Source organism: Tympanuchus pallidicinctus, unplaced genomic scaffold, assembly GCF_026119805.1.
Source record: "Tympanuchus pallidicinctus isolate F22 unplaced genomic scaffold, pur_lepc_1.0 scaffold5, whole genome shotgun sequence".
Lineage (NCBI taxonomy): Eukaryota > Metazoa > Chordata > Aves > Galliformes > Phasianidae > Tympanuchus > Tympanuchus pallidicinctus.
In genome coordinates, this window is record NW_026294769.1 from 35413760 (window position 1) to 35433094 (window position 19335).

At 39.6% G+C, this 19335-nt stretch overlaps 1 protein-coding gene across 32 annotated transcripts in view; it reads left to right on the top strand.

The window, feature by feature from the left end:
* The window catches only part of DTNA (dystrobrevin alpha), a 215476-nt gene that overhangs the window by 163568 nt on the left and 32573 nt on the right, over nucleotides 1–19335 (top strand). For 17 of the 32 annotated variants that reach the window (XM_052703253.1, XM_052703250.1, XM_052703252.1 and 14 more), the window contains 5 exons: nucleotides 2261–2385; nucleotides 6771–6851; nucleotides 8699–8788; nucleotides 14293–14370; nucleotides 14981–15073. In XM_052703253.1, coding sequence (XP_052559213.1) covers nucleotides 2261–2385; nucleotides 6771–6851; nucleotides 8699–8788; nucleotides 14293–14370; nucleotides 14981–15073 — 467 coding nt within the window. The remainder of the gene's footprint in view (nucleotides 1–2260; nucleotides 2386–6770; nucleotides 6852–8698; nucleotides 8789–14292; nucleotides 14371–14980; nucleotides 15074–19335) is intronic. The other 15 variants (XM_052703257.1, XM_052703258.1, XM_052703260.1 and 12 more) reach the window with 3 other exon arrangements.

The window sequence follows — 19335 nt, forward strand, 5'->3', positions numbered from 1 at the left end:
AGCTGGTGGGAGAGCACAGAGGTAGGAGCAGACTTTCTGGAGTGTGCATTCAGGGTGGGTGTGTGACAGCCGTGCTGCAGACCTGCAGTGCCGAGGGCCCAGAGCAGAGCGCCAGCTGCACAGTAAGTCCTCCTGCTCCTATGGGACTGTCCCCAGCTGTCTCTGTTGGGCATTGCTGGCTCTCTGTAGGTGGAGTGGCTTAATGCTGGCTCATCAGTATTTTAAGCCAAGTGGCTGCAGCATATACATAGATTTTGGGGTAGTCCTGGCATGGTAGATTTGAGTGTGGTCGTAGGCTTAAATCCATCCATGGCAGTGTTTATTGTGGAGAAAAGCAGACTTTGGCCTTTTTATCATTAAATACTTTTTCTAAGCTGGCATAGAAGCACTGACAGCTACCTTACCCTTTTCAGGGCATCAGGTGTGCTGGCTGCACTCTCCCAGGGTTGGAGACAATCCTTGGTCCCTGAGCCTCCCTATCCTTCAGGGTGCTCAGCCAGAGACCAGCACACAAATCCTGGCTGATCTCTAATACAACAAAAGCGTAATCGTTATAAAAGAAAATGATAAGTGAGGCAACAACTTACACACAAACAGTGCTTTTTGTATGCTTCTTAACAAAGCTCTGAAATTCACATCTATAAAGCAGCAGTCTTACTGGTGATGGAGCCAGCAAGGGTTAAATCTGATGTGATTTGCTCTGCATGCCAGTCACATGGCCTTGCACTGCCTCAGAGCAGATCTGAGTCTGTGAATGTTTTTGTGGGTCTTAATTGCTGCTTTTTGCATAGACACAATGACTCGAGCTTGGTCTCTGAATAAGGGAATGCCAGCTACCTAGCTCTGGCTCCACTTACAGCAATCTGTGCTATAAAACCATTTTTGGCTGTAGCAGGAGAACTGTAGTTATAGGCAAGAAATCATTTTGACACGTAAGATTTCTGCTCAACAGAAGAGAAAACACAACTATACCTTATGGTTTCAAATGTCTCATAGTCAGAAACAAACATTTTCCTGCAAGTATGAAATAGCCTTTCTACAGTGATCATTAGCATTCATTCAAAACAGGTTAGTGTTATCTATAATAAATCTATATCAAGCTCTACATGCAGGTTAAAGGTTTTAATATATATGGTGGAGATCAACTGATCTGAATTCAGAGTAAAATTTCATTTATAATATGAGAGAAAAAGCCTGAATTTTATAGATTTAGGCTGAAATTATGTAATAGAAATATTTCATTATTACATTGATTACAGTAATAACTTTATGTGGCATGCATGTACACATGGATACGTGCATATATATGTACCTCTCTTGCTACCTTCTCAAAGCACTTTTAAATTTCATCCTGCTGAGCTGTTTTTTTTGTGGGGGAGGAAAGGTTGTAAGGATCATCAGCCTGGGTTTACCTGTCTGAGAAGCTGAGTCACAGAGAGGTGAACTGGATTCCCCAAAAATCTCACACAAAACCTAAAAGGGATCCTCAGTCCCCAAGCTCATTTTTAAGAAAGGGTTCAACTGCAAGGAGTGCTCAAGCAAAACTAAAGCAGTGTGTTGATTTTTTAGATGAGTACTGTTGAAGATGAGTGAGATTTGAGGCTGGAACTCATGCTTTCTGCACAGAGCCCTTCAGTCTTTTGGTGGCAATGACAGTATGTCAGCTTCTTCTCACATGCTGTTGGTACGATTCTGTCCAGATTTGCGTGAAATTTCCCATGTCCTGGTTCATTCACCTGTGTAACCAGGGAGGTGAAGATAAGCTTTATAGCAATAAGATGCTGAGCTGAGGAGGCAAACACTCATGAAAAGGAGAAAGAATGTATCAACTCTGTAGCTAGCCGCCAGCTAGAAAGTGGATGGTGTCTTGTACAGTACTATACAGACAGGCACAAACAGATGGGTTCAGCTGACATTGCCAGCTGGTGAGGTGTAGCCAGCTCCAGCCTGAGAGACCTTCCTTTGTACTGCTCTACCTTCAGTTTTTCCTGAGCACAGCGTTGCAGGGACCAATGGCAGTTGCACCTGTCTGTATAGATAAACCCCCCCAGAGCCTTCTCTGAAGGCAGTTGAAGGTAAGAGCAATCTTTTTTCCAATCTGAACGGTCTTTGGCTTACCAGAGTGGGGTGGGAGGAGACGGGAGAATGTCAGTCATATTGATGTAAGCAGTAGAGCTTCCTGTTGTTTTGTGCATCCTACAGCAGAAACAGTTTGCACCTTACTTGTCTACATTACCTCTACCTTCCTTGTTCCTCCCAGAAATCACCTGCTAAGAAGCTAACTAATGCACTTAGCAAGTCTTTAAGCTGTGCTTCCAGCCGTGAACCTTTGCACCCAATGTTCCCTGACCAGCCTGAAAAACCTCTAAACCTGGCTCATATTGTGTAAGTATCTGTGTGCTCTAGAGAAAGTAAGCTTTATTGTGTGGCTTGCTTACGCCTAGTCTAGATGGTATAGCTCTCAATAGAGCAGGAAGCAGCTGTGTCATTACCAAGTTCAATGCATCACAAGTGCAAATCTGCTGATAGAGATAATTAGTACAAAAATGTGCTTCTGGTGTGTCTTCACTAGAAGGCTGGTGAAATATGTACATATGATCAAGTATGGGACACAATGGTGATATGTCCCTATTCCCTTCAGAGGTAGAGTAGATGCAATTTCATACAGTTTCAGCACTTTGGGATGTGTTCATGCTCAGAACATGATGTGGTTTTAGAAGTCTTCCAAGGCCTAAAAGTTCTTTAGACTAAAGGTGCTCCAGCAGCTAGGCAGTGCCAAGTTGCTGTAAGGCTCAGCTGTCACCTACTGCCTGCACAGCTCCTCGTGGAGGTGCTCTTTGGAGCACATCAGCCAGAGATGGATTTGCTGAACTCTGCCCTGCCTGGTGTGAAAGCCTGGCTGTGCTGGTTGAGGCAGCGGTAATGTCACAGGGCAGAATTGGGCCATTCATGTCTCTAGGCAGATTTGGAAAGCCAGGAAGCATGGAACCAAAACAGAAGCCTCTATTCCCTGGTGGCAGAGGGCCTCTGAGGCCTCAGGGTGTGTTGGAAGGTGGCAGCAAGTAAAAGCTGGACTGCTGTGAATAGGCTGAGTGCAGTTAGGTAAGGGAAGAAGAAGGTGCTGTAATTGATTAGGATCTGTTCCAAGTCTTTGCTGCGAAATTAACACCTTCCCTTCTTCCTAGCTATATAGGCATAATTTAGAGTGATTGGATGTGAGAATGAGCCACCATCTATTTTGTTTTATGATAGAATTTCTCTTTATCCGTAGATTGAAGGCAATATAGCTATATTGGCTATAATGGGATGTGAATGAAAAACCTGTAAGTTGTGGAGGTAGCATGATCTACAGCATAATTCACATAAATTAACTGAGGGGAGAAATATGCCACGGTATCTCACTGAGAATAACTTCTTGCCAATGTGATTTTTATTTTTAAACATAATGGAAGTTGAGAGAAACAGCTCTGGGCGAGAATCCAGGCAAAAAGGTTTTTATACGTGCGTTTAATGGAAGAATTCTGGCAACAGAACATATCCTTTTTCTAGTAGTTTCTTCCTTAAATGAGGACAAATACTCTCTGCATTACTATACTATCTGTGCTGTTTATCGTTCTTTCACTTAGAAGTGGTAGCAGACAGAAGGGCGGCAGGATTTTTCTCTTTTACTGGAGCCACACAAGATTTTCAATTAAGTAATATATCTAAGGCTCATTTTGAATAGTTTTCAATGTGTAGTTAATCTGATGGAGGAATTACTAAGGGGAGATTTTACTTTTCTATAGCTAAGATTGGCAACAAAAAAGGCACCATAGTCTGCAGACAAGTGGCTTGATCAGAGGGATTTTCAAATACATTCTGCAGTGTACTAAAATTGTTTGCATCCAAGCCAGTGGGAGCATTATTTTTGACATAGATTAGAATAGATTAGACAAGCAAGGAGCACTTTGTAAAATTCCTGTTTTTATTTTTTTCTTTTACTATGGTCGCATGTTAGGCTATTGCGTGCACTGTGATGTAGCATTTTTAAGTTGTAGTGTTTTAAGTGTTTCTGCCTCCTTGAGAAAGTTGATTGAGTATCACCAGTTCACTTTTATCAGAGAGCATAATCACTCACTTTCAAAAGTTTAGAAATAACCTCTGAGAGATTTGCTTTTATAATCAGTAGGTAATAGTTTTCCTTTGTTTTACCACAAGGGATGCTCTTCTTGTTTTACCATGTCACCAGCTTTTATAGGTCTTTGTAGCTGTGTTTGAACATCCATTTGAAGCTAAACCTGAGGAATGTGACAGTGGGCATCAACCTTGCAGAAACATGACTTGGGAAAGTCAGATTCATTTTAAGTTTTCTTGATATAAGAATTGACAAACAAATGTTAATCACAAAAGTTTAGCAAAGCCTTAGAATTTAGAGACATCTGTACACGAGAGTAACTCTGCATATATTAGCAGCATCAGTGACCTTTTATGCATAGCGGCTATCTTGGTTTGTACAAAATCAGGGTCATAGGAAGGGAGATTGTCCAATGCTGTACTTAAATCACATATTTTTCAAACTAGCAATTTAATTAATTTTCTCTTTTCCATTTCATTTTGGCTGCAAAAGAGATACTTGGTGAGTATTTTTCTTCTTTAGTACACTTGTTGGAGGAAAATAGCTTGAAAAAATTCCATGATCTCATTACCAATCCCTAACTTTTTATAAGAGTCTTCAACACAATCATTGTCTTTGAATGCAAAGACATATTGAAAGGAAAGAACTTTGCTAGGATTTAGAAACCTTCCCTTCCACCCTGGCTTTGAGATAAAACTTAGAAAAGATATGAACCTGAAGCATGGATGTAATGATCTGCTGAATTTCATGGATGCAGCCTACGCACTTCCATATGATCAGAAGGAGTCAATGGAGTGCCAGGAAGAGTGGAACTCAAGCTCTCCCAAACCTGTCCTGCCTCCTCTCTAGAGGAGCATTGGAAGACAGCCCCTCCTCCTGTCCTCTTTGGCATCTAGGACTGCATAGCCTTGGGCTAGACCCATCTTTCAGAAAGGCTGCCCAGTTGAGAGTTTGAATGTATTTGCTGAACAGTGGCTACACTGTGAAAATTGAGAAAGCAGCAGATCAGTATTTGCTCCTAAATAATTACAGTTCCCAGCCAACAAATCACCAGTTGTTTACCCGTTAGTTTCCAAGTATTGTCTCCAAGTTTCTTTTCAAATCTCTATATCACAAGGCTCATCTTACAGAGACCTTGCCATTATTATGGAATCATACACCATGGCCTCACCCAAACTCTTCCTAGCTCTGATGAAGCAGTTTACAGAAAATAATACTTAACACTTTTTCATCCAGAGATAATTACATAGGACACACAGAATCACAGAATGGGCAGGGTTGGAAGGGACCTCAAGGATCATGAATCTCCAATCCCCCTGCCACAGGCAGGGCCAACAGCCTCCACATTTAATACCAGACCAGGCTGCCGAGGGCCCCATCCAATCTGGCCTTGAACACCTCCAGGAACGGGGCATCCACAAAACAATTGCTCCTAAAACAAATTTCTTACTGACTAGATCTGCAATTTTGCCCCTGGGTCTGAAGACACTGGCTAAAAACTATGCTGTCCCATAAGTATGCAGAATTCTACATCTTGCTATTTCCAGCTTCAAATTTCTGTCCAATCAGTGTGGTATTTTCGTGCTAAGAAATCCATTGATACTCATCAAAAAGGTATTTGTGCTTGTTTTTGAACGGTTACAAAGAATGAAAATATATATTAATAGTTCACTTCTGTGCAGAACTGTTTTTCTTTGTTTCTTACAAAGAGTTTGAAAAATTTGAAAAAATTGAATTTGCAAAATTCAGAAAGCAAGACAGATCTTCCACAGAGCTTAAAGGGAATCATGACCAACTTGAAATCTAGGCAGTTTACAGCCCTGATATCTGCTTATATCTGAAAAGCCTGTGATTTAGTATCATATTTTCTGTTCTTCCCAAAGCATCCTTGTCTTTTGCCTAGTGTTGTGTAAAAAGTCCATTAAGAAGGGAAAAATTTGCTTTGATGGACACAAAAAAAAAAGATTATGCACAAAATGTTTTTAAGAGGAGACAATAAAAGAAAGCAGAGGGAATATTCTTTCTCATTTCATTTTTAGTAAGAGTGGGAAATAAAAAATGTAATAATAAAACCATCATTATTAATAGGTCCTTTTAAACTAGAAACTGATTTGAAATTTTGATTTAGGGGTTTAATAAACCCTAGTTGAAAAGCTTTGCACTTAAGGCAGTTTTGCACTACAAGTATTTTATGGGACACTGAGGCGTATGGATAAGCTGTGGTCACTGTGGGGATATGGAGCACAGTGCTGTGGATAAATCTGAGAAAAGCTGTATAATTTATTGGCAATGGCCTCGTGCAAACCTCTGTACTGCCAGAGCTAACCTGCTACTGGTGCTCAGCCTGGCTAGTTGAATGCACTGTCTGCATCACAAACTACAAGCTCTGGAAAGAGTCAGTTTGCCAAATCAGGAACAAAATCAAGAGAATTGCTTAAAACTCCCTCAGAACACATAAAATTATTATTTCCTGCTGGACCTAAGTAACAATGTGTTTTTATCAACTTTTCATTAATTTTGAATTAATACTTAAAACAGACGATGCCAGCCGTATTGTTAATTCAAACAAGAAACTTATGTAATTCCCTGTAAATACTGTTGCTGTTTGATTGTTCTGTACCGAATGAATGCAACTAGATATTTTACCTTCCTTTAGGCCCCCCCGACCTGTAACCAGCATGAACGACACACTCTTCTCCCACTCTGTTCCCTCAGGAAGTCCCTTTGCCAACAGAAGGTGAGTTGTTATTTTAATTTATGTTAAATCACTAGATGAGGGTGATAGAGGTTTCCACTTTTGATTTCCCTCCTCAAAGAAGGCAAAATAAAATTAGCAGATGTGAGCAGAAAAATACGCAGATATCCAAGTGGAGAGATGGAGAAGGGGCACTCCAAACTCCTCACAATTGAGTGCAGAGCTCTGGTTCTTATTTGGATCCTCAAGTTCTACTAAATCTGCTCAAATGCAACTCAGTAATCCGCTGACAGAGGCCGAAAATGGGCCTCTGTAGACATTTTGTAGATGTTAAAGCAATGTGAGTACAGAAATTGGGGCATACCATTACCTACTAGGAGTGATTGCATCATACTGCAAGATGTGATATAAACAAAGGGAAAATGTGTTGATTCTTACAACATCGCGAGGCATCCTTCTGTTAAGCCATTCAGATTTTCTCTAAAGATTACAAGAGAGAAAAGACTGTCTTGGAATATGGTGAGTGTTTGGGGAACAGTACAGAGAGGGGCAGTCAGCAACATTAATCCCAAAGAAAAGGTGCTTGCAGCTGAGTGTGTACATTTTGGCCCAGTATTTTGACTCATTATGTCCAAAATACATATGTAGCATTTGCTGGCTTTTTCACCCAATCTCTGTGTAAGCTTACCAATGTACATAGATGAAAAAGTGGCAGAAAAATAACATCTTGCTATACTGGGGAAGATGAGTGCTATGTCTTCCTCAGGTGCGTTTTGTTGCCTGGTCCTTGCTGTATTTGTCAGTGCTTCAGTGTTCCCTAATAACCAAACACAATCTCTGGGTATGTGTGGATACCTTTTCTAACAGAATAGAAATCCTCAGTGTACAACACTGAAATGTCAAAGTAAAGATGTATGGTTACTACTTTGATTTATGGACTTCAGTACTGGGAGCTATAAACTGTAAACTCTCATTGTTATCTTAGTGCAGAAGGCTGCTGGGTACATCTGAAATGCTTTTTGAAAGCCGGTCCCAAAGCAGCCCCTTAGTCTGCTGCCTGCACAAACAGTGTGACTGCAAATGCAAATTTGTTTCTAGAGTTGGCATATGTGGGATTTTATGTTCTGGAGCAAGGCAGAATAATCTTATCTGTGGCTTCTCCAAGACAGGTCATTAAAATCAGTGCTCTCTAAGAGTATAGATGTTGCTTCTATTTATGCCCAGGAAGTCCCTTTCAAAAGAAGTACGCTTTGCCATGTATGTCAGCAACCTGCAGGAATAATTACAGCACAGTTTTCTGTGCAACATTTATTTTTTTATATGTGAAAAATTCCTGATAATTGTACTTTTGTCTTCTTCAGTAGTTCAGCTGACTGCCTAAATGTCAGGATTAAATGTAGGTAATCTCTGAGCCATTAGAATTATTTTCCTTCTGGAGGAAGAACTGATTGATGGAGAATCCTCTGAAGGCAGGAGGCAAAACCCACAACCATAGGTACTCAGACTAAGCACGCAGTATGATGTCCTTATACCATGAAAGTTTCCATGATACAATGGTTGGTTCTGGCTTTTTTTTTTTTTTTTTTTTGAGCTAACAATACTGTGATATATCAAACAATTCTGTGTAATAAGTGCTATTGTAACTTTTGTTTCACTTCCCTAACTGCAATTTAAGAGCTTCAGCTTATTGTCATTATTTTAACTCGTATACATTTCAATTGCATTTATTTATTTAGAAAAAAAAGTAACAAACACCTACAAGCTATCAAGTCAGTGTTCTTTCTAAGTGGTTATAAGTTGCATCTATTTTGAAGAATTCACTGTGAACACGCTATGCCTGTGCTTACTTTTTGGAGTATTAACAAGGTTTCGTTGTTTGAATCATTCAGGTTACTTGGGGGTATAAATGTAGCCAGTCCTGTGGCTGATGAGCATTCTCTTATAAAGCTGTATGTAAATCAGCTTCACAACAATTCACGGTCAGTATGAGAGCACTAACCCACTAACTGCCGTAGTTCTGTAGCTCATGCACTAAATCATTAGCAATTCTGCTCAATTACTAAAGATAGTCTTTAAGGAAGGGCTCTGGCGGGCTGGAGGATTTCTTATGGCTCTAATTATTCTTTTGATTAGACTTCCTGCTGGCTGTGGGCTTTGCCAACTTTCCTTGCTTTCGCACAGCACTAATCTTTCATTTCACCTTTTCACATAGGATTAATATTATGCATCTGGAGGAAGTTGGACACATTGTTTTTGAAAGCCAAAAAATGCACCTCTATGTTTGCATCTTCAGTGCATGACTTCCCGGGTGTATTCCTGACAGAGGCATGAAAGAAGCTCGCAGAAGAGTTTGGAAGCGATTCCAAGTCCCACAGCCAGCCTGCCCTCTCTTGTCCACAGCTCTTGCTGCTGAGAGTTAGTGGTCAGCAGTTTGTGCTGCTTGCCAGTAACCCTCCCTGAACCACTTTGCTTTGCTTTTCAAAATGGCCAAAGAGAGGCAGGTGTGTATCCACTCCTGAAGTTAGTGAAAACCTTCCATTTCCTCAGGGAGCTTCAGAGGAGGACCAGTGCTTCTAGCTGATGCTCTTTTCCCAACATTCTCTCTCATTGCAGTGACCTGCAGGGAGAGCCAAATTCATGTTATGTAAAAGTACCCAACTGGATAAGAACAATTTCCCAAGTTTTTACTGTGGAGTGTAACGGTCTTTCTTTTTCTCTTCTTTGATTAGTGCATGAGATTAGCTATAATTCAATGAGAAAGTACTGAGACAAAGGTACTTTTTTCCTAAATGCCAACTTCTTCAATCTGTATTAGACTAATAACAGTATCTTCGTTCGTTCTTGTAGGTTTTACTGTTATTATTGCCCTGGGAGAATCAGGCCTCATTAGTGGAAGCTCATCCTCTCATACATCAGAGAAACAGACTTTGACAGCCTTGTTTGCAGTTCTGCTGTTTTCATATTAAATGCTCAGTGATTCATGTTATAATAAAAAATTGTACAAACCTAGGGTAGAATTTCTAGCTGAACATAATCAAGGGTAAATCCGCTGTCTGTTTTCACTGCAGACAACTTATGGTTACTTTAATGTGTGTTGCAGTCTAGTTTAGTGGTTTCAGATAGCTTTGAAGAAAGTTTTTATGTAATTAGATAGTTTATGCAAAAGAAAGTTGGCACAAACTCTCATTTGTAGCATTCCTGTGGTATTTGTTTCAGATAGCTGCATTCACATAAGAGCATTGCCATTCACCACCAGTCTTTCTCTGTAGCAGGAAATGCTGAATACAATACAGCACCAAGTCACTCTGCTGCTAGAAATGAATATGGTAGCATAAATGCAGCAAACCATGCTCTTCATTTCTGAATTCTTGGGTGGACAAGAGAAAAGGACTGCGAAGAAGAATCTTATTAAAGAGAAGTTCTTTGATAACTAGAAAATATAGTGATAAATTGTGGGAACATCTGGAAGGAGACTAAACATGAAATGTTATTTGCGGTTTAATTGAGCTTTGGGTGGATACACAATTATTCCAAAGCACAAAGGAAGTCAGATTTATGCTTTCCTTGAGATGCTTCTTAGTTTCTTCAGTCCACTTCTCCATCACAGTCTGCTTGCTCTGTTTGAGCCATGACGTCCATGAGTGAGTGTTAATGAGAAGTTTGGCATAACAATTGCCTTCCTTTTAAATTTGCACAGTGTGCAAATTGGTATCAACAGTACAGCGTGCTCAGCTGAGTCCTTTACCCCTGTCTGTACAGCTTAAGAACTTTAAAGCACTTATCTTAGTAAAGAAGGAACAAAAAATCACCAATCTTCTCCCAAATACCAAATGATAGACGTTTGTTGTAGTGACAGCTAATAAGTGACTAACACTGCAAGAGCTGATTTGTTTTTACCCTGGCTAATATTTTTACTTTTTCTTAATCTCACACTTATTTTTGTGATCTCTGATTAACTAGAGGGCAGCAGAACACTGCTGCAGAGTAGCCATTGCCCTTAGAAATTCAATGAGCTGAATGTTTCAAGCCAAAACAGGTAGATTGAGCATTGTAGAAACTTCTGTCCAGTCAAGAAGAATAACTCTATCCCTAGCTGAATTGACAATGTCTTTCCTATTTGGATTCTTTTGTTCCCCAGCTGCGGTCTATCACTAGCATAGTAATGGATACAACCTCTTTCAGTCTTCTTTAAAATATTGAATTACAGAGTTTGAGGTAGGATAAGGTGACACAGAATGGCTTTTCTTGCATGTTTTTCAGTGCCCCCTCACAGCTGATACATTTAGTTCTTCTGAAGATATAATCAACTGGAATAAATGAAGTGATGCAGTACGTTCCAGTAAAGTTGAAATTAGTCAGTAATTCTGTGGTAGACAGAAAGAATATACTGTGATATCAAATGCCCATAACCAATGAGAAATTGAGTGTTATTTAATGCTGAGTCAGTGTAGATGGTGCCTTCTTTGAATTCCAGGTGGATGTAGAGCACTGAGAGATGTTTGTACAGTATTTCTGGAGCATACTGGTTGCCTTTGTTGACCACATTTCTATGTCTGAAGAGTGTTGTAAACTTGAACTGTCAGATGCCTTTGCTTGTCGTTTTCAGGAAAAGATGAGAATCCTTCTTGGATTTTTTGGCCAGTGTTCTGCCTGCTAAAGGCAGGCTAAATGTCTGGCTGTTTCAGTGATCAGGTAGGCTCTAAAGAGAGTATAACTTTTTCACAAATCTCCGTAGGTGTACATCTTTATAAACATCTGCCCAGAGATGAAGGCCTTGTCTCTTAGTTTGGGTAGGAAAACATTCTTCAGCAGCTCATTGCAACAGGAATGTATCTTAGAAAAATGTACTCTAGGTTGTTGGATCCAGACAAATTCACTGTGGTAAAAATAATCTTTGTGTTATTAGCTGTATTTTGGGGAAATTATGGGGCATGTAGGAGGCTGTGGGAGACAAGGAAGGGCAAATGTAATCTCTTCCAAAGAAGGAAACAACTGAAGGTGGAAATGGACAAAAAATCAAAGAGTTGTGCAAGTAGAAGCCTAACCTTGGTATCCAACAATACTGAAATTATGAAAGAATTAGTAAGTTCCTAAAGGATAATAAACTGATGAGAAATAGCCAGCATAGATTTGTCAAGAAGAAATTATGTCAAACCAAATGGATGTATTTCGTTGAAGGATAGCTGGTCTAGTGGGTAAAAAAGAAGCAGCAGATATGATACAGCTTGACCTTAAAAAGACTTTTGACATAGTCTCTGTATGACACAAAAGTACCCAAAGGAAATAAGAACGTAGGGAAATTAGTATAAAGTCAGTGCACAAGTGGTTGAAAATTTGTAATTAGATTTACAGAAGTTTGCTATCATTCTAGGAGGATGTATCAGCTGGGATTCTTAAAGTTCTATCTTCAGTCAGACGCTGTGCACTATTTCTTGTAATGACCTACCTGGAGCAGTAGAGTGAGTGTATGCAATTTGTAGATGGTACAAAGGTTGAAACAGTTACGGAGAGGAGTGCTCAGAGAGCAATTTCTAAATTACAAAAGAAGCTCAATTGCAGTGGTAGTAATTGATGTCCAAATGATTTGAAATCAGTTAGAGGAAACTCAGTAATTGTAAGTGCTATAGCAAGGAAGCAAATAATCAAATAAAACATGGAGCATAGTTGAATGGACAGAAATATTTTGACAGAGGATCTACAGTTGCAGTGAACCACAAACTAATTGGGGTCAGCAATATGATTGTTAGAATGCATCTCACTAGGACTAGGACTGAAAAGTCATTACCCAGAGGTGGTGGCAGGTTGCGCCCTACGTAGGGCATGGTACTGGAACAAATGTGTTACTGAGCATGTCAGAGTCCAGCGGAGATGCACAAGTATCAAAAAAGCTTAGAAAATACAGCTCCTAAGAAAGGATTGGATTGGGGGGTTGGACTCGATGATCTCTGGAGGTCCCTTCCAACCCCTACAATTCTGTGATTGGATGCTCATGCTTTCAGGATAACAAGGTGAGGCCATTTGTCATGTTTGTTCATCCGTTCCTCCACCCTAATTAAGTTGCTGCTGAAGCATAGGACAGTTTATGCATGATAGAGGGGACATCACAATGTGCTGTTAGAAAGCAAAGCTTGAAATCTTCCCTGCTGATTATGGCGACAAATTTATCTTTAACACATTCTGTATCTCCTTAAGGCATTTTCCTTCTGTAACTGGGAATAAAACACTGAAAAAATGTATCCTAGACAAAATGGAGCATACTTTCCTGCGTGCACATTACTTCTGTAGAAGCACAGCACACATAAACAGCATGCTGATGGACATAGAAACTAGAAGCAAGTTGTTTTGTTGTTTTTTGTTTGCTTGTTCTGTGTTATATTGCATTTCACTGAGCTCTCTTTCAGATTTAGTATAAAACAGTAGGGCTTGGATTCCTGTGACACCTTTTAGTGCCATGTTTTTCAGAACTCCATGAATAACCTTGGTCTCCCATAGCAGTGGGAGAAGGACAACATTTCATCTTTGAGAATTCCTTATTTATCCCAGCGTTAAAGTTTGGCTCTTCAGTCCATCAGAGCATCATGTATCATATTTATGCAAAATGATCTGCCTATACACACACACACATCTGGAAGCACAGGTGCATACATGCTAACACACAGGTCTTCTGATCAAAGATACTTACAGTAATGGTAGCCAAACCCCAAAATAGATTTTAAAAGCAAAAAAGTAAAATATATTTCTATTTAGCTGCATACAGCCAGAAATGCCATAAAAAGAAAAACTAATATTGAAATTTCTCTACTTTTGGCCATTCTTATTGGCCTTGATAATAAAAGTGGTAGTAGTATGTAAATAATGCCAATAATAGGAATTTGCTTATTAGCCTGGTGAAGGAAGGAACTAACTTATAAGGTTATTAACATGGATATTTTTGTATTGGAAAAGATGCAGTTACTGCAATCCATTGAATACAGTAATTAAGAAAAAAAGTGGCATTTTGCAATTGGGCAGTTGAGCTTTGATGAACTGTATATTTTTTAATCAACAGAAAAACAATACTTCTGAAAACAGAATTGTTGTGTCCCATTACTACACTTAAATAAGCAGATTTCCATAGGTTATTGAATCTGCCTCATGGCAGGCATGGAGAAAAACAATTTAGCTGTTATGGGGAAGTTTTACCAACTTGGAGGCTGCATTTCTGTATTTACACCATACTCTACCTGCAAACTGAGAGAAGTACGTTTTGTTTCTCTTTTCCATAGTGAAGGCTTTATAGTTTTGCTTTTCAAGAACAGGAGGGAAAGCTAATTCTTGACTTCACATTTCTGAAGTTTTCTAACATTTCTTTAAAGCTCTGTGTTTGTTGTTTTTTTCTTTCATTCAGTCTAGGCTTCTTGAATGAGTTCCTCCAGATTGTTCTGTAATAAATGGTAGGCTTCAGTGATTACCTTCCTCTTAGTTCTCCTGTCTTATTAACTAGCTCTCCCTCCAAGAACACTGAAGTAGAGCAGAGCAAACTGCTGGCTAGGGCTGCTCCAGCTTTCTTGAAAGGCAAAGGGTAAGTTAAAGAGAGAGTATGTTCGTAGCTTGCACTAACACAGCTAAAACAAAAACTTCTTTTTACTTCCCCCTGTTTTTAATATATTCTGTAAATACATTTCCTGATAAGATGCTAGCAACCAATTAACCCTGTGAGCTCTATAGGGCATGCTTAAGTGTAATTGTGTGTACCTGAGCGCGAGGTCTTGATCAGACGTTTCCAAGCAAATCCAGCTTGTGATTTCAGTATGTTAATAATCTGTGTAACAGAGATATATTTGATGTATTTAAACTCTACAGAATATAATGAAACAAATAGAGCTGACCTTGCAATCTGCTTTATTTTAAAATAAATGGTTCTGCATAGCCCCAGTCCCTGGCCTGATCTGGCATTTCACCAATTTCCATGGCTGGCTCTGTACCTGAGTTGGGTTCTACCATCCTAAGCCACTGAATATTTAATATGTAACTTACAGCAATAACAAAATAATTTCTGCACTTGGTATCTTTTTTCTAAGAGCTCTTAATTTTTCGTTCCTACATTCTCATTTCGCAATCTCATTTGCTCCTGCTTTCTCTGTTTATTTCCCTCTGTCTGTCCGGACTGCACCCTCTCTCCCCCGTTCCAGGTTACAGTACAGCCTCGATGTTGCAGACAGGCTGGCCGATGAACATGTGCTCATTGGGTTGTATGTCAACATGCTGCAGAGCAACCCCGCACGGTTAGTGCAGGTTTGGCACTTTGGGGTGATCCAGGAAAGGGACGCTGGTCGGCCACTTGCTCTCCTCGTGGCTACCCATGAAGCAGCTTTTTATGAGCACTAACCTGAAGGGAACGTGTATGCTTGTGGGGTATGTCCTCCCGGAGCTGCTGAAGATGTTGCTGGTAGCAAGGTATTGCAAATAAGTACTTGAATAAAAAGTGACTTCACAAATTGGTTTGGAATGCCACACTCCAGTCAGTGAGGAACTTGACAATGGTAAAGTGTTCACACAATTACTTGAATTTGTATTTCCAAGACAATAATTTTTAAGATGATACATAATTCATAGCTTCAGCTTACCTTGATAATACAAATGGCAGTAGTATGTAAATAATGCCAATAATTGGAATTTGCTTATTAGCCTGGTGAAGAAATTAATTTCAATTTTTACTTATGCCAGGCGTTTTTACATTTACGTGATTTCTGCTTTGTTTATATGTATCTTGTGTATATATATATATATATATATATATATATATATATATATATACACACACACACCTTATATTTCATTCAGATTCAGGTATGAAAGGTTTTTAAATGGGTGCCTTGAATGTAGTTCATTATTTCTGAGGGAGGGACTATGGAGCACTGGGCTCCATGCTATTTCTAAAGTCATGTGCTGTCCTAATGCTGGTGGCTAATGGCCTCACAGCTGTTCCTACTGCTACTGCAGAGGTTTTCCCAGGTTAGAAACTCCCTGTATACTGTTATACGTAGAGAAGGCAATAAACAGCTTCTTTAGAGAGGGTGAATGCAGTGGTTCTCTGCAACCTTAGAAAATTGATTTCTGTGTGTAGCTCCTGTTGAAAATGGTAACTTGCCATGTAGCTGTGCCCTGTGGAGCAGAGAATCTGCATTTGTTGTTCTGGATCTGCTTCTTTACTCTGCATCCCACTAGAATTTGCCAGAGGGGAGAAAAAAAAAAACAGCTGCATTTTAGAGAAGAAAATGAAAACCACTTCCTCAAAACAAAAACATTTTGAAAGGGGATCAGCAGCACTTTCAGAAAGCAAGCCTATTTAATAATATTTACAGAGTGGCCGTGAAAGCAAGCTGCTGGGGCATTCAGAGCAGTCTTTGCCCACTTATGATTGAAGAGAACAGGAGGAGATTACCATTAGGTCTAGTTTGACAGAGGAAGGAGGAAATGTTGCCCTGCCTTCCATGAGTGACTTACTCAATAAGGTGATTCAGGAGGTCCACATAGACTGGACCTGGTTTAGAGTCATTTTTGGTGGTGTGCTACTGATGCCATGCCTGTGATTGATTTAGCTTCTGAGAGGATCACCAGTGAGATCCCATTTGAGCGTCCAGCCTCATCTTTACCGTCTTCATCTTCTAAATTTTATCCAGTACTTCAGTACTTCCAGTACTTCAACCTGTTCCTTCAAGCATGTGGACCCACCTCACCAAGTCGCAGTACATATTTGTATCCAAATATGCACATAAAATTTATGTACCATAGCATCCTTAAAACGTCATGTTTTTAAAAGAATGAATGGACAGTGACTGGTAATGGCATTAATTACTGGAATATCTGATGCAAAGTGTAGTACATACAATCTCATTACCAACTTTAAATCACTGCAGTCACAACATCCTCAACTAGGAACAATCTCAATCATTTATATGAGATACCAATTAGATTTTGACAGAAACATAACCGAGAGGAACAGCAGTCTCTGTCATGCATCAAACCATGCTGCATTGTCAATTTCTGCTCAGCTGCAGTGAGACTGATAATAGTGGATGGTTACATTTTGGTTAAGATGGGAAGAACAAACAAAATGTCACCAGGAGAGGAAGGTGAGTTCTCTGCATCGTCTGGGGCAGCATCTTCAGGAAACTGGAAATTCCTTCTGTCCTGGTCCCGACATGACTTGATGCATCTTGCTCAAAACCCATGCAGCTGTGTTAGGATGGTGTTGAGTTCAAGATTATTGATACTGCAGCTCAACATGTGGTCAGTTGAGTGAAGCACACAGCTAACTGTAATCAGGTAGCTCTGCAGCTAGCCAGCTCAGCCTTTGAGTCTTCCTGCAACATACTGTGTATGCAAACCCCTATCTGCCACAGCACGCTTTCAGGTGCTGCTGGCATCTGTCATTGAAAAGAGGAATGATTGGAGGTGGACCTCCACCTTAAAGACAAATACAAATACACTTCGTGAGCACAGTACATAAAAGTGTTATTGACAGCTATAAGTCGTGTTTCAGAACAGAACAGGTTAGCTTTTTAGATGACGACTCTGGCTAATTTGTAGTAGCTAACGATCAGCTAATGATCCAGTATAGTCCAGTTAGTGTTTTTGTCTGTTTAAGCATAGCTAGTATTCGTATTTGGTTTTTTGAATTATTTTTCAGTGCTTATCTTTGTCTTCCATCTGCAGTTACTTGACACTGAAACGAGAGAAGTACAAGCTTCCTTTCCATCTCTCATAGGCTAATAAGCTACTTCAGGTTTTATTTAGATCCAGTACTGCAGGGCAAATTAAGAAGCAAGATAAAGACTATTTCATTATTTATAGTAACTGTATGGGTAAAAATAGCACCCCTTACCAGATGCTTTGCTTATTTTATTCTTAAAGTGTGTTTTAGAGTGTAAAACCAATAGATGATATTTAATTGTGTTCGTTTTTAATGTCTGATTCTGAAAGAAAAGCCTTTAGCTGCGCCTCTTTGTTCTCGTAAGTTAGAGTTTCTACCTAGTTTTGCATATCAATTTCACATATTCCAGTCTTTCCTTTTAGCTGCAGAATAAGATAAGATACATTATGAGGAGGAGGGTATTTTTGTTCTGTAGAGAGCTGGCTTATGGTTTTTATGTTATGCTGTATAGGAATGTAGTGAGTCATATTTCTGTACTATAAAAGTGCCATGTTATTCCATGTTATTTTAGAAGATGTTTATTACAGAAGTGTGCAGAAGAGCTAACTAGCTAGGAAGGCTGGGCTCACTTTGAGCTAGCTGGGAGGAAAGTAAAGCGTATCTCTGGATCAGCTCAGCTTCACAGGCTTTCAGAATACTGGAGCTGGGTTTCTGCTTTAAGTCTTCCCATGAAAGAAGAAAAAAATCAGAGACGCTCTGATGACAGAGGAAATGTACAGACACTGGGCTCCCTCGAGTGGAATTAATTTCTGCATACCTTATTGATACTGACATTTCTGTGGTGAAATATGGGTGATTCTAAAGTAAATCTGAGATGATACATCTCAGCTTTAAATGCTTGTAGACCAGAACAGTTTGAAAGTCTCACAGGTAACAAGCATCAAAGTGCATTGATAGGTTGCAATTAGAACATTGTTCTTGTAGCACTAATACTTAGAAACCTAACATTGCTTTGTCAGCATTTTTCATAGTATATTATTCATTTATTAACTAAGTGAAAGTTTGCACTTTATAGAACAAGAGCACACCGTGCAGGCCCTGCCGATTCCAATACTGCAAAACTTTCATGAGAGAATGGCAATTCAAAGACTTTTCAAACCATTGATGGCATAATTTTAAGAATGCCGGGATCGCTGGATCCCTAACACCCAGTGCAGAGTGTCTGCTGTTGAACAGGCTAATTGAGCACATCTAAAGCATAGGAAATAGCCAAGGAGCTTGGGTGTCTCTCCTCTTCCACAGGCTATCCACAGGCCTGGAGTTTTGAGATCTTTTCTCGTGGATATCCTTCAGCCTGTAAAGCATCAAACAGAAGAACAAAAGCCTAAACAAAAAGTCCTGTTGTAAAGGGAATAGTATTGGCTATTTGTCAGACCAATTACTGCTGATAATTATCAAATCTTTAGAAAAATGGTCACTAATGAAGAAGCAGTGTTAAAACAACTGTGTAACTTTTTTTTGCACAAGACTCATCAGCAGACTGTTTGTATGTGATGAGTCTCCTTTGAAAGGATGCCTGTAAGATTCTCTTGAGGATCCCACATTCTACACACATATTGGTAACATTTTAAAGCTTGTGTGTTTTCAGTGTATCATATTCCGTGAAATTGCTGAAATAAAAACAGAAGTGGATTATGGCAAATCTGAAATCTAAGACATAAAAGTATTGGCAGGCTAATGCTGCTGTACAGACCTCTGTGCTTAATGATCACATAGAATAGGTATATTTCGGAATTAAATATTTCTCAGACATTGAAATTTAATTCACAAAGAGTTGATGCCACTGATTTCTGGCATTCATAGGCCAAATTTGATGCACTGCTGCATCAA